The 14,658-nt window shown below is 40.5% G+C and overlaps 1 protein-coding gene across 4 annotated transcripts in view; it reads left to right on the top strand.

Annotated features, from left to right (window-relative positions):
- ATF2 (activating transcription factor 2) overlaps positions 1–14,658 on the top strand; it is a 98,312-nt gene that overhangs the window by 31,072 nt on the left and 52,582 nt on the right. For all 4 annotated transcript variants that reach the window (XM_004577041.3, XM_004577040.2, XM_058664661.1 and 1 more), the window contains exon 3: positions 3,848–3,922. Coding sequence is in view for 3 of the 4 variants with exons in the window: in XM_004577040.2 (XP_004577097.1) it covers positions 3,891–3,922 (32 nt within the window). In the remaining variant the exon portion in view is untranslated. The remainder of the gene's footprint in view (positions 1–3,847; positions 3,923–14,658) is intronic.

Genomic DNA, 14,658 nt, shown 5'->3' with positions numbered 1-14,658 from the left:
AGTAACTATGAAATATTTTTATTTGAAATTGTTACTGTCTATTTTCAGTATCCAAATTTGGATAAATGGCTTTCTGATTAGTACTACTCTGGAGAATAAAAGCCTCTTAAAATGAGTAAAAATTAATTAGAAGCTTGGTTAATCTTTCTTGATCATCTAAGCCAGCTTTAGTACATCTTTATATTTTAAAGAATCATGGCAACTGTCATTTAAATACTTAACATAAACAAGTTATTGAACTGGGTTTTAGTGCAATGTTTCATTTACCCTTAAGTAACTGTGGTGTATTTATTCCTATTTACTAAACTTCATAGTGATGGAGTAAACACTTGGGCTCTCAAAGCAGTATGCTCTCAGATGTAAATGAAGCTGTTAAATACTGCCAGGCTTCTCCAGGTGCTGCTACCGTCTATACAAATGACATTTACTCTGTTTTTGTAAGTTACAAGGCTAGTGTTCCGTTTTTATCTCATCTGTGAGGATCTCAGCACCTTGTAACTATTAAAAGAATCTTGGTATAGGCTTGATTCTATACTTTATAGCTGCTATAGCTATTCTCCAACCTCTTAAACCAGTGCAAGGCTTGGAATGCAAGTATTTACAGTTTGCTGAGAAAAGTCATGTTTTGGAGCCTTTATAATATTTGAACTTCAGATGATCAAATTTAGTCAACTATCTCTTTAACAAGTCATTCGATAGTAGCTTTTCTGATTGAAAGATATTTAATATTTTCCTTTAGATCATAGTGTCTGGCAGCCTTTTTGAAGTAAGGTACAGAATTTACACTTTTATAAGAAATAAATTACAAGTTATAGTTCCTTGTGGGTTAATTCAGTATTTGCCTTATGCTTGCTCTTTGTGGTAAGATACTGCAGGGCTATACGGACAAATAGAAAACTATTAGTGTGCCAAATAGTCTGCTAGTCACTTTACATAGACCATTTAAAATTATTAAATTGTCCTTGTTTTTAAGTTTCGTTTGAAAAGCAGAGAGACAGAGACAGAGATCTTCCACCTACTGCATCCCTCCTTAATGTTCGTGATAGCTGAGTCCAGGCTAGGGCAGGAGCCTAGAATTCTGGCCCTTCCTCCCATATGGATGACAGTGACCAAGTACTTTAGCCATCATCTGCTGTGTCAAGGTGTACGTTAGAAGGATGCTGGAATTGAAGTGAAACCAGGACTCAAACCATTCACTCATGGCATGCAGGTATACCGAGCAGCAGTTGCGTGCTGTGGTGCTAAATGCCTGCTTCATACATACGCTGTTTTTACTGCTTATATCAATTTAGTACAGTAAGTGATATTACCCTTATTTCATTGTAGGAAGACCTGAAGCTCAAAATCATATAGAAACTTGTTCAGGGCCGCTTAATCTTGTGAATGTCACAACCAGGCTTCCAGCCAGTTCTGACTCAAAAATTCACATTCTTCTTGCTCTGTTGTGACTCTTCAAGGAGTAGGTAGGCAGTGTGTAGGTGTGAGAGAACCGCACAGATTATGTAGTAGGTTATGTTTCAGAAAATAATAGTACTATCTGAAAGCATAACATAGACCAAGTAGTCTAAGATATTTTTCATTTGGGTTATGGTGAAGGTATCACAAAGGAAGCGTAATTTGAGTTGGGCTTTAATGCTCTAGCGTGAGTGAGTGAGACATTCATCTGGAAGATGGCGAACCTCAGTATGAAGATAGCATGCAAGCTAAGGGTCATTTTCACAGTGACAAGCAGCCTGACATTCTTAAATGGGAGGTAGTACCCAGTAGGATGCAGAGTTTCAAAGGAGGGGTAATTCAGATTTTTGCTTGTTAGGTGTGAATATAAACCCTAACAGGCCAAATCTGGTCAGTTTTGCCAAGTAAATGATCACATTTGTCCTTAAAGCACTCAGAGATCAATTTATTATTAACTGAGTTGCATTCTTAATTTGTTACAAATTACAGAAGTCAGAGTTGTGTGCCTGGCCAGCAAATGGGCACCATTACTATCCTGGAAGTGCCATGGAGGCAAGATCTGTTTGAATGGACCTCCCCATCCCCGGGATCCAGCATAGGTTCAGCAGAGTAGATTCCCAAATGTTTGTTGATAGAAGACAAGGAACTTCAGTGACACTAGAACATGAGGGCAAGGAAAGTGAAAGCTGATTTTTTTAAACTTTACTTAAAGCCCTCCTGAATACTATTCATAAAAGTGATTTTTCTGCAAGTACAGGTTGTTGATGCTTGCCTAGACATTGATATGATTTATATGAGGAGGCTTCAAAAAATTAACAGAAAATTTAAAGTAAGATATTATAAACTTTTCATGAACTTCATAGTGAAATGTTAATAGTTCTGTCTCTGTAATCATTGATTTCCCCAACAATTTATAGCTTAAAAATCTCCCTTGTTGGTGCAGTAGAGACCTCCATATCCAGATGTGAAGATACAATGCAATATGCATCCCTACTCCCAATGAAACTGTTGGACACATCTAGACATTGGGATGCTGGACTGTCTGACATTGTTGGTACTAGCAGTGTCAGGGCATACTGACTGCTGGAATCATGACTGCTTCTGAAGGACTATACCATTGTAGCAATATGGGGAAAATCAGTTGGGCGGTGGGAACTTGGGGCAGGGAGAGAAATCCCAGACCATATGGAATTGTAGCATAAAATTCAAAATAAAATTTTAAAATGAAATAAACTCCCTTGCAGAAATCTAGTGGCATATTTCAAATTTTGCTGTCAAAAGAGAGATTCAAGTAGATTGGCCACAAGGTAACAGTGAGGCCTCCCAGAATATTTGCTTTTGTTTATATCTCAAGATGACTTAACAGATGATGCACAGCCACCTCAGCTAGATATTAGGCTGTAGTGGCAAGGGAATGGAAACTTTTATTAATTGACTAGGAAATAAAGCCTTATGAAACTAAGGAACTTGTTTGTTGAGGAGCAAGACAGTTGTAAATGATAGATAGCAGAAGAGATTAGAAAGAAAGATATCAAAGGTTAACTCAGAAATCTTGTCTAGAGCATTCTGATTGGTCCTGGTACTACCTTTATACTCCTGGTATTTATACTTCTGTATTCCTTTTTTAAAAATGAAAGTTTAGTGACCCAGCATGGTAGCCTACTGGCTTAAGTCCTCACCTTGCATGTGCCGATTCATGTCCTGGTTGCTCCACTTCTCATCCAGCTCCCTGCTGTGGCTTGGGAAAGCAGTCGAAGATGGCCTAAAGCCTTGGGTCCCTGCACCCACATGGGAGATCTGGAAGAAGCTCCTGGCTTCGGATTGGCACAGTTCCAGCTGTTGTGGTCACTTGGGGAGTGAATCATCAGACTTAAGGTCTTCCTGTCTGTCTCTTCTCCTTTCTGTGTATCTGACTTAACAATAAAAATAAATAAGTCTTTTTTTTAAAATGAAGATTTATTTTTTATTTTCATTAGAAAGGCAGTTTACAGAGAGGAGAGACAGAAAGATTTTCCATCCAGTGATTCACTCCTCAGAAGTCTGTAATGATCAGAGCTGAGACTGGAACTTCTTTCAAATCTCCCCCATGGGTCCAGGGGTCCAGGTATTTGAGCCATCCTCTGCTACTTTCCCAGGCCATAAGCAAAGAGTGATACTGAAAGAGGAGCAACTGGGACCCAACCAGCCCCGTTATGTGATGCCAGCACCATAGGTGAAGCCTTATTCTGTTACTCTATGGTACTGGCCCCTACAAAGCTAAAAAAAATTCTTCATAGTAACTAGGTTTTTTGGTAACAATAATGTTACAGTAAATACTTTGAGCACTTTTATTTTCTATTCAAGCCATGTTTCCAAAATATTTTTAACAATGTGAAACTACTTCATTTTTCAGTATGCTTGCCATGAAAAAGAGGATGTGATAAGCTGTTCAACTTATGAAATTCAAGTTACATGTCAATTCTGCCAGGTATGTGAAAATGTTTGGAATTTTTAACATTTTTTAAAATTAATTCTTTCATATATCTGTTTTTTCCCACATTTATGAAACCAGTTATCTTTCTGTGCTTGTTATGTTCAAATCAGAAACAGTGATTATCCTTATTACATTTGGTTATCCTGTTAATTAAAAGTTTCTTTAAAGCATTTTCTCCACATTTTAGCTCTTCCGTTTTCCTCCCATGGTATTTATTTGCTAAAAAGATCAAGTAGTTTGTCATAGGTTTTTCTGCATATTGAATTTCACTGCTTCTGTGGTGATACCATGGTGTTTATCTTCTGCACTCATGTTTTCTTGTAGTTGGAAAATAGACTTCATTACATGCAGATTTCTCTCTCTCTCTCTCTCTCTCTCTCTCTCTCTCTCTCTCTGTCTCTGTCTCACACACACACACAAATACACACATGCCAAGAAATATTTCACTGATTTTTCTTGCATGTCTGTCCCATGTATAGTGTTGTTAATTAATTACTGACCTACAAGTTCAGATACTGTTAGCCTGATCCAACCATCTTAAAATTCCCATCACCTTTTCTCCTAGTGGTTTCAAAAATCAGTTCTTACCAGAAGACCAACATATCAGTTGACCAAGATGCTCTAGCAATCTTCTTCCCCCACAGAGAAAATTAAGCAACTGTTCATGCATTAAGTCACCTTCCAAATAGGTGAATAAACCAGGTGAGCAATCACAGTGTCTGTTTTTAGCATAATGTTAAGAAGAGAAACACTGAAGAAAGCTGCAAAGAAAGAATTACCCATGTCACACCTCCCTCAGCCTCAAGACATATAGCATGAAAGGAGAAACCTCACCTCTTGCATGGGGTTTGGGCGAGGAAGTGGAGTATAGACCTTAGACTTGAAATCCAGGCCCAGTTCCTCCATGATAGACATGGCACCATGACTCCTGTACCAAGGCCTGAGCTTTTGGACCCTCCATAGCCAATCACTGCCAATTCTACTTACTACCAGTCTCCTCTGGCAGTTGGCAAAGCTGAATTCCTGTGACTAGAAAGTAGGGCAAGATTAGAAACTTGAACTTTTACCTTAAAACTCAAGAGTTGGACTTGCCACAGTAAGATCCAGTACCTGATAAAGCCCGAATGTCAGTACCCCTAGGCCAGTGTTCACAGACAGAACCTCCAGACTTGTCCCAGAACCAAAAACTTGCAGTGGTATCTCGCTTTTACCTGGTATCCATCTCTTCCTCCCTTTCTCGCCCTTAGGACTTTTTAAAGCCCACTAAACTGTGATGCAGCTTAGTGCTAGCTCAAATGGCCAAGGGGCTGCCTTTATCGCCATTCCTCTAATTTTGGATGAAAAACAAAGGAACCACAAAACTATATATTGGGCTCAGAGCATGACTACTAAAACCCAACACATGAACCGTTTTCTGGGACCATATGATAGGCTACAACACAAACCTCAATAAATTTTAAAAATGAGATCATATTGATATCTTTTCTGACCATAGTACAATAGAAATGGAAATCAATACCCCAAACTTTGGAAGTTATATAAATATGAGGGAGATAAATAGCTTATCCGCGAACAAGCAGTGGGTCAAGGAAATCAGTAAGAAGGAAATTTTTAAATCTCTTCAAACAAAAATGGAAATAAAATAGTTGGGATGCAGCAAAAGCAGTACCAAGAGGGAAGTTTATAGCAATCATTATCTATATAAATAAATCTATGAAATAAATACCACTCTAAAAACAAAGTAAAAAGCTACCAGCCAAGATCTTTGAATAACATAAATGTAAAATCTTTAACAAAATACCATCCAATTGAATCCAACAGCACATTAAAAAATTACCTTAATCAAATGAACATGCAAGAATTATGAAATCAATAAACATGATGTTCCACATGAACAGCAGGAGGGACAAAAATCATCATCTCAACAGATATAGAAAAACCCTTATGTTACTTTATGATGAATTTTTTAAAAAAATTTATTTATATTACAAAGTCAAATATATAGAGAGGAGGAGAGACAGAGAGGAAGATCTTCCGTCCAATGATTCACTCCCCAAGTGACTGCAATGGCCAGTACTGCGTCGATCCGAAGCCAGGAGCCAGGAACCTCTTCCAGGTCTCCCATGTGGGTGCAGGGTCCCAAAGCTTTGGGCCGTCCTCGACTGCTTTCCCAGGCCACAAGCAGGGAGCTGGATGAGAAGTGGAGCTGCCGGGATTAGAACCGGTGCCCATATGGGATCCCGGGCGTTCAAGGCGAGGACTTTAGCTGCCAGGCCACGCCGCCAGGCCCATATGATGAAAATTTTGAGTGAATTAGATCAGAAGGTACATGCCTCAGCATAATGAAGGAAATATGAAATAAGCCACAATAACACAGTAAATGTGGAAAAGCTGAACTTTATCTGCAAGATCTGGAACAAAACATGAAATACTTAATTTTACCATATGCAAAAATCAATTCAAAGTGGATTAAAGACCCAAATGTAAGACATAAAACTGAAATGTTTAGATAACATGGAACCACTTCAGGACTTTGGATTGGCCAGGCATTTCAAGGCTAAACTCCAAAAGCACAAGAAATTAAAGCAAAAATAGACAACTAAAATTTCATCCAACTGAAGAGCATCTGCACAGCAAAGGAAACCATCTGTGAAGAGAATATCTGTAGAGTGGCAGAAATATTTTCTAGCTACGTATCTGACAAGTTAACCAAAATATGTGAGGAACCTTAAAAAGTCAATAGCAGAAAAATTTCAAATAATCCAATTTTTGAATGATCAGTACATCTAAACAGCTACTTCCAAAAAGAAGACATAAATTAAAATGCGCAATCTTAATAGTCAAAAATTTTGAATTGTTTTAATAACTCTGTTATTAGTGATAGGCCAACAGAAGTAAAAAAAAAATGCTCAACTTCATCAGACAATTGCAAATCAAAGCCATAGTGAGGTATCACCTCACTACAGATGTTCGTTGTTATCAACAAGACAAAAGGTAAGTGCTAGCAAGTATATGGAGAAGAGGGAAACCCTTGCAATCTGTTGATGAGAACATAAATTAGTACAGCTGTTATGGAAAACAGTATGTAGGTTCCTCATAGACCTGCCTTATGATCTGTCCATTCCACTTTTGGGTATATGTCCAAGGGAAATGAAATCAGATCAATCTAAGAGGCTTCTATATTCGCATGTTTATTGCCACATCATTCTTAACAGCCAAGAAATAAAAATAAATAGTCATGAAGAAACTGTAATATGTATACAGAAGTGAATACTGTTCAGCCCTAAAAAGTATGAACTCTTGTCATTTGCATCAACATGGTGGAAATTGATGGTGAGAATAGCTAGGCAAATAAAAACAAGTACGGTGTGGTCTTACCCAGGTGGCATGGAAAAAAGTTGATACAGACATTCAGAATATAGTATTGGATCCTGGAGCTTCATGAGCACTGTTGTATTGCACAGCAGATGCGAGATGAATAGTTAGCCACTAGGCTGTAATGCTGGGCTCTCCTTGCCTTTCTTTCAGCATTCCTTCGATCCCTCAATTTTCTTTCATTTTAAAACAATTTATTTTGGGGGCCTGGCAGGAGTGGCCTAGAGGCTAAAGTCCTCACCCTGCACACTCTGGGATCCCATATGTTTGCCGGTTCTAATCCTATCAGCCCTGCTTCCCATCCAGCTCCCTGCTTGTGGCCTGGGAAAGCAGTCGAGGGTGGCTGAAAGCCTTGGGACCCTGCGCCCATGTGGGAGACCCAGAAGAGCTCCTGGCTCCTGGCTTTGGATTGGCTCAGCTCCAGCCATTGTAGCCGCACTTGGGGAGTGAATCAATGGATGGAAGATCTTCCTCTCTGTCTCTCCTCCTCTCTGTATATCTGTCTTTCCAATTAAAAAGAATAAATCTTAAAAAAAAATAATTTCTTTTTGAAAGGCAGAAAGAAATAGAAACACTGTGAGCCAGGCCTCTTTTTATTTTTTTTAATTCTTTGTAGAGTGCTGTGAGAGGCAGCCACTATATAAAAATAATATATATATATTAGGGTTTTTTCTGCTTTATTTAGCTTATGCCCTTCTCACACTTGATCTTAGCCAAAAGGTCGAGAAGCGATAGCTTATGCCCTTCTCAAATCAAAAAGATACTTAAAAAAAAAGTCCTGGAACAAAGTATACCTTAGGTAAGATTAACTTTGTAATTTTTCTTATTTGTTAGTTTTTGGTTGCATAAATCATTTTGCTCTTTTTTGCTTTTTAATTGGGTATAATCGTCACAAAATAAAATGCACTACCTACAGTAAAATCTGTCCTATCTTTTCTATGGAACATTGCCTTTTGCATCCTGTTTAAGAATCATTTTCCTACTCCAAAATCACACTAATTGTTTTTCAAATTTTCTGCTGGAAATTCTTTCATTGCCTTTTACTTTTGGATCTGCGATCCACTGTAACAATTTTATATATGATATGAGATTGTCATCAAGGCACTTTTGTCACTTAGAGATAGTTTCTGATTCGCATTAGAGACTCTGAACAAGTTCTGCAAAAGTGACACCCATATACTTAGCTCTTCCCAGATATATTTGACGCTATGTATTTTTTTTCTATAGTATATATTTATATCCCAATATAATATGCTCTGTGAAACACTGACCTAAAGAATTTATAAGCCACTTGTAAAGGGAATTTGTGTAATTTCATTACGCAATTAGGAGTAAAATACGGTTTCTTTATAAAAATTTTAGGACTAACTGTTGAAAAGCTATAGTCAAGTCTTTGTATAAATCAGATGACCATACTATAGAGTTCATTTCTGGATCCCATCCCGTTCCATTGCTTTAACTGTTATTAAACTCATACATCTTAATTACTATAGCTTTATAGTAAGAAGTCTATGTTTTATAGGTCCTTTAGCTTGGTAACTGTTATTTTGTCTTTTTTTTAAGATTTATTTTTATTGGAAAGGCAGATATACAGAGAGGAGGAGAGACAGAGAGGAAGATCTTCCATCCATTGATTCACTCCCCAAGTGGCTTCAATGGCCAGAGTTACACTGATCCAGAGCCAGGAGCCAGGAGCTTCTTCCGGGTCTCCCACATGGGTGCAGGGTCCCAAGGCTTTCCGCCACCCTCGACTGCTTTCCTAGGCTACAAGCAGGGAGCTGGATGGGAAGCAGGGCTGATGGGATTAGAACCGGTACCCATATGGGATCCCAGAGGGCATGCAAGGCGAGGACTTTAGGTGCTTTGCTACTGTGCCGGACCGTTGGTAACTGTTTTTAAGGATTGTCTGGCTTATTCTGAGTTTTGCATTTCCAGTAAATTTGAGAATCAGTTTCTGTATATATAGAAAACCTGCTGGGATTTTGATTGGGATTATACTTTATCTGTAATAGATGGATTTGGATAGAATTAGCATGTTGGCATCAAGTTTTCCAGTTCATGAATATATTGCATTATGCATTTATTTAGCCATTTTTAATTATTTTATGCAAATGTTTTAAATTTTTTAATATATGGGGTGTATTTTTCATTAGATTTATTCTTAGGTATTTGCTTTTGATGTTTTAAATGGAATTGTTGATCTAGAAAGCCAAAGTTCAGTGAATAAATGAGAAAAGTAAACAAGATGTTAAACAATGAAGTGCATAAACGCCCTTAGCAAGAGTGATTAAAAGAAAATTAGCAGTATTAAAGATTTAAAAGAATACGTCATCACAGAACTAGACAACCTAAAAGACATCAAATTGTAAGTGTAATTAATAATTTCCTAGAGAATAAAAATGGATAAAAAAATTCTAACCTTGGGTTTTGTTAAGAGATACTGAAGATACTAAAACCTCTTCACAGAGAAAACCCAGTCTCATTTTCTCTACGGAATTCCTCCAACATTTAAAGAATTAGTGCCAATTTTACAGTAGAGCAGAATGAACAAGTTGCAGCTCTTTTTTATTAAGTCATCATAAACTTTATACCTGGCATGGTTATTACAATGAGAAACAAATGTGATTTTCCCGAAGAAAATATTGGAGTGATAAATATTCATGTCCAAGATGATTTATTACAGAAATTCTGATTGACTTACTAATTGAAAAGCCTTTTTCATGTGGAAGAAAATATAGGGGAAACACTTCAAGACATTGGTGTAGGTGATGACTTGTTGGATGAGGCCTCTCACCCATAAAGCACAGGAAAAAGTGAAAGTACACACCTGGCATTAGGTCAAACTCAGAAGCTTTGCAACATCAAAGGAACTAGAGTGAAGAGACAGCTGACAGAATGGGAAAAAATATTTGCAAGCTAAATTAGTTGACAAGTGATTAGTATCCACAGTATATCAGCAACTCAAAACTCAATAAATAAAAAGAATAACCAGTCTAGTAAAGAAATAGAGGTGGGGGAGGACTTTAATAGGCAGGTCTCAGAAGAAGAAATGCATAAACATGCCCTGAATTTGAGAGGGTTTGTAACTACTTCAACCAAAAGGGCTGGGTCAGGGTCATCATTATGTGTGCAGTCATTCAAATTTTCTTAGCTGACGGCTTGTATATCAGAAAGAAGAGATGGGCAGGTGTGGTGGAGCGGATGGCTCGGCTTTCTCAGGCATTGTGTAAACTACCTGTACCTCTCTCAGATGGGAGAGTTTGAGAGTGGAGTTAATTCACCAAGGTGTTTAGTACAGCTGTCAAAAAAATTAAAGAATATTGACATTTTCACCTCACTGAAGTTATACAGAATAATTGTCCATTTGGGGGCCAGCATGTGGAGAACTGTGCTAAGCCACTCCTGCAGTGTAGTCATCATATATATGCACTAGTTCAAAGTCCCAGCTGCTCTTCTGAGCCAGCTGTCTGCAGATGTGCCTGAGAAAGCACCAGAAGATGACTGAAGTGCCTGGCCGCCTCCACCCCAATATGGAACGCCTGGAAGAAACTGCTGGTTCCTTGCTTTGGGCTGCCTCAGCCCTGGCTCTTGGGGATATTTAGACAGTCACCAAGTGGGGAAGATTCTTCTCTCTCTCTCTCTCTCTCTCTCTCTCTCTCTCTCTGTTTCTGTAACTCTACCTTTCAAATAAATATATCTTTTTTAAAGTGTTGTTTACCATTTGAAGTCGTAATTTTTAAACAACACTCAGTTTGATCTGTCAAGATTCCATGCATCTATAATACTTTTATTACTAAGGAGAAAAAATCTTCAGTACAAAGGGAAAATTAATGATAGTTGCTCTACCATATGTATTGCAAGCTACCTTTAGAGGTTCAAAAGTCATGAATATCAGTTATAACGTGTATTTTAGGGTTTATTCTCTACAGTGTAATAATGAAAACCTTACAGAATCAAAAAGTATTAAATGTTCATTGGAGTCATTTTATATGTAGTTAAGTTTTCTAAGATGAGGTGTATTATGAATTCTCACAGTTGAATTTATATTTGGTGAACAAAAGATAGTTAAGAACAGAACTTCCTTTCACACTGTTTCTACTTTCTTTGGTTTTTAATCTGGCTTCTGGATTTTGTCTTTGATTTTTCTTCAGTTTGAAAATGATGATTCTAGGTACGGATTATGTATATTTCTTCTCGTTCTCTGAGCTTCCAGGATCCGTGGGGTGGTATCTTTCATTAATTCTGAACAGGTCTTGCTACTTAATATATTTCTTTGTTCCCCTTTTCTTTTTTGCTCTTTCTTACATTTTGATTACAAGTCCTGCCTTTCATCACTATCCTGAAAAGTTTGAATATTTTGTTCTGATCTTTTTTTTTTTTTTATCCATTTTATTGTATTGTTGTTGACAATCTTTACATAGTTAACTATAGTTGAAGGAAAAACAAGAAAAAGAAAAAAAAAGGTTCAGGGGGATAGGGAGGTGGGCAATGCTATTATGTCCATATTGTTTCCATCATGTATCTGAGGTAAAGGGGGATATTGAGGGAGAAGCCCCACCTGGTTTCCCGCCCACCCCGAGTCCCTGATGTGGGGCATGCTCTGAGATATATGCTCAAGTGGAGTTAATAGTTCTCCAGTTATGAGTCACTGCCAGTTTCGCTCGATGAGGTGGTCCACTGATTGATATGGTCCATCATGAAGTCTCCATTTGTCCCATATTTCGCTGCCAACATGTAGCTGAGATGAATGATTGTCCCATTCTGTCTTCTGTCTTTTCTTGGTTAGAATTCTGAGTCCAGCAGTTCAAGTGGGGAGATCTCCAAAGATACTTTGAGGTATTCCCAGATTAGTTTCTTGTGTGTTCTAGCAAGCACAGGGCCCGGCACAGTCCATCACCCTGATCAGCTGGTGGTTGCAATTGCTGAGTTGGTTCTGTTTTCAGTCCCGAGTTGCACTGGAACCAATGGGTGTTGCAGTCCAGTCTGGTTCGGCCCTTACATCAACCAGTGGGAGCTGCAGCCTAGTTGGGGCGACCCACAATAACCCCCACCAGACCGCCCCCTATCCTGGTTTGCCAGTATGTGTAGCAGAAGACCAATCTGTCCCCCATCCCATTTGGCTCTGGTACTTGTCAATGGGTATTAAAGCTTAGTTTTATCTAACCAACTCAACCATCCAGCCCTCACAGATATTGTTGAGTACCTCTCTATCTAGCCATCCCAGCCCCCGTCCTAGTTTTCATGCCCTCCCACGGGAATAGTGACCCAAGAAGGGGGAACCCACTTTTTCCCTCCCAGGTCTCTCTGTCCCGGTTTATGCACTCTTTAGGTGGTCCTGTGATTTGACTTGACAGAATTAGTCCCCAGTGCCAGCTTCTGCCAGCTGAAGCTGTGGCCCTGATCTAGTCCACATGCAGCGCACAGGTGATGTAGCCTTGCTTAGTCGTGTCTGTCTCTATCCCAGCCCACGCTCTCCAGTGGGAGTGGCTGTCCAGCGAGGGGGCCAGCCCCTTAACCCCCCGCCAGCTTTGCCCCTCCCTTCCTGGATCTCACGTGTGCTGGATGGGTGCTGCATTCATATCCAGTACAGGCAACCACGCCCTGGCATTCCATAATGTGTACTGGTTTTGTCGCAACCGAACCCGGCCCATTCCGCACTCTGTTCTGGTGATCGGATTTGCCAGAGGATGACATGAACTGATTCAGCCTGGTCTGCTCCTGACCCATGCCGAATGTGTGCCAGTGGGAAACTTTCCATGGCCTATTCTGGGCTGTTTCCTATCATGCTTCTTGCGCTTACCTGCAGGGACTGTGTCCTGCCAGAGGAGTTGCCCGGGCTCCTCCATCAGAACCCCTCCCAATGCCAGATTTTGCGCTTGCCAGGGGGTCCTTGAGCCAACCCTACCCAGTTCACCTCCTGTCCTAGCAGGAACAGTGGCTTTTCCTGGCTGGCTTTCACCCCATTCTGACTCTTGTTGTTGGATGTTTCAGCCCGGCCATGGCTCGTCCATACCCACATACAGCTCACACATGGCTCAGAAGGGGATTGAGACCCAGCCTAGTCAGTCCCACATCTACCCTGTTTCTCCATAACACCAGATGGTACTGGGATCTGAACCGGCCTGGTGCATCCAATCCCAGCCCACACTAGTGTCTCGGGTGACTGCAACTGTTTTCTAGATAGAACGCAGCCCCCATTCCAGCACATACACCCCTTGGTGGGAACCTCATCCCAGCTGTGGCATCCCAGATTGGGACCGTTCCTAGCCGTAAATCACGCACCTGCACGTGGTTGCTCCAAGGACCATTAGGTGCCAGCCTGCTAGACAAGCCGGAGCTTATCTTTTACTTGATAGGTGTTCAAAGCTCAGCATTATTAAGGGATTGGAAGTTCTTCAAAGGAAGAGTTGCTGGTATTGGGAATCTTTAGGATTGACTCAGATCCCAGAAACAGTGGGGTCACTCTAGAGCTATCTCAGCAGCGATTCAGACGTCCAATACCCCAGAGCTCCCCGGCCGGGCGGCCAGCAGGCTCAGCCTGGCGCCAAATGGCACACTGGCCACCCGGGCCCAGCCCGCCATGAGCCATGGGCACATGGCGGACTGGGTTCGGGATCCGAGCTAGACGTCCTCTCCCGCAGCCCTCGGCTCGCCTCTGGCAGCCGGAGGTGTAATCCTGCAGGCCCGAGGTTGCGCCCCTCCCCAATCCCGTTCACCACCCAATGAGGGTGGCGGGTGGGCCCCGGACATGCCCAGTCACGGAGGCCTCCCCCCTCGGCGTACTCACCCCAGAAGGAAGCAGGCCCCGCACCCAGGCATGTCCGGGCCCAGCCCGCCATGAGCCATGGGCACATGGCGGACTGGGTTCGGGATCCGAGCTAGACGTCCTCTCCCACAGCCCTCGGCTCGCCTCTCTGTTCTGATCTTTTTTCTCTGCACTTTAGCTTCAGAAGCCAACCTTGATGTTGGTTATTTGCTCTGTTGTGTCCCGTGTGCTATCAGAGCCATGCTTATTTCTGTGACAGTTGTTACCTCTAGCATCCTCTTTTTATTCTTTTTGGGAATTTTTCTCTTTACCTGTATCACTTATGTTGCTCATTTTTGTCTTTGCATAGTATTTATAGTTATTTTAAAATTTTAGTCCAGTAAGTCCAAAATCTCTACCCTGCTGGAGCTTTTATTTTCTTTGTTTTTTTTGCCTTCTTAGCATGACTTGTAATTGTTTTGTTGAAAGCTGTACATGGTGCTTCAAGTAAAAGGAACTGAGGTAAATAGGCCTCTGCCTGAGTTTTTTCCGGCTAGGAGTTAGGCTGTGTTTACTATTTCCTGTAGCTGTGGGTGTCTGAATCTAAAAT

Source organism: Ochotona princeps, chromosome 5 (assembly GCF_030435755.1).
Source record: "Ochotona princeps isolate mOchPri1 chromosome 5, mOchPri1.hap1, whole genome shotgun sequence".
Taxonomy (NCBI): domain Eukaryota; kingdom Metazoa; phylum Chordata; class Mammalia; order Lagomorpha; family Ochotonidae; genus Ochotona; species Ochotona princeps.
The sequence above is the reverse complement of the archived record's forward strand: the minus strand, read 5'-3'. Positions and strand labels throughout refer to the sequence as shown.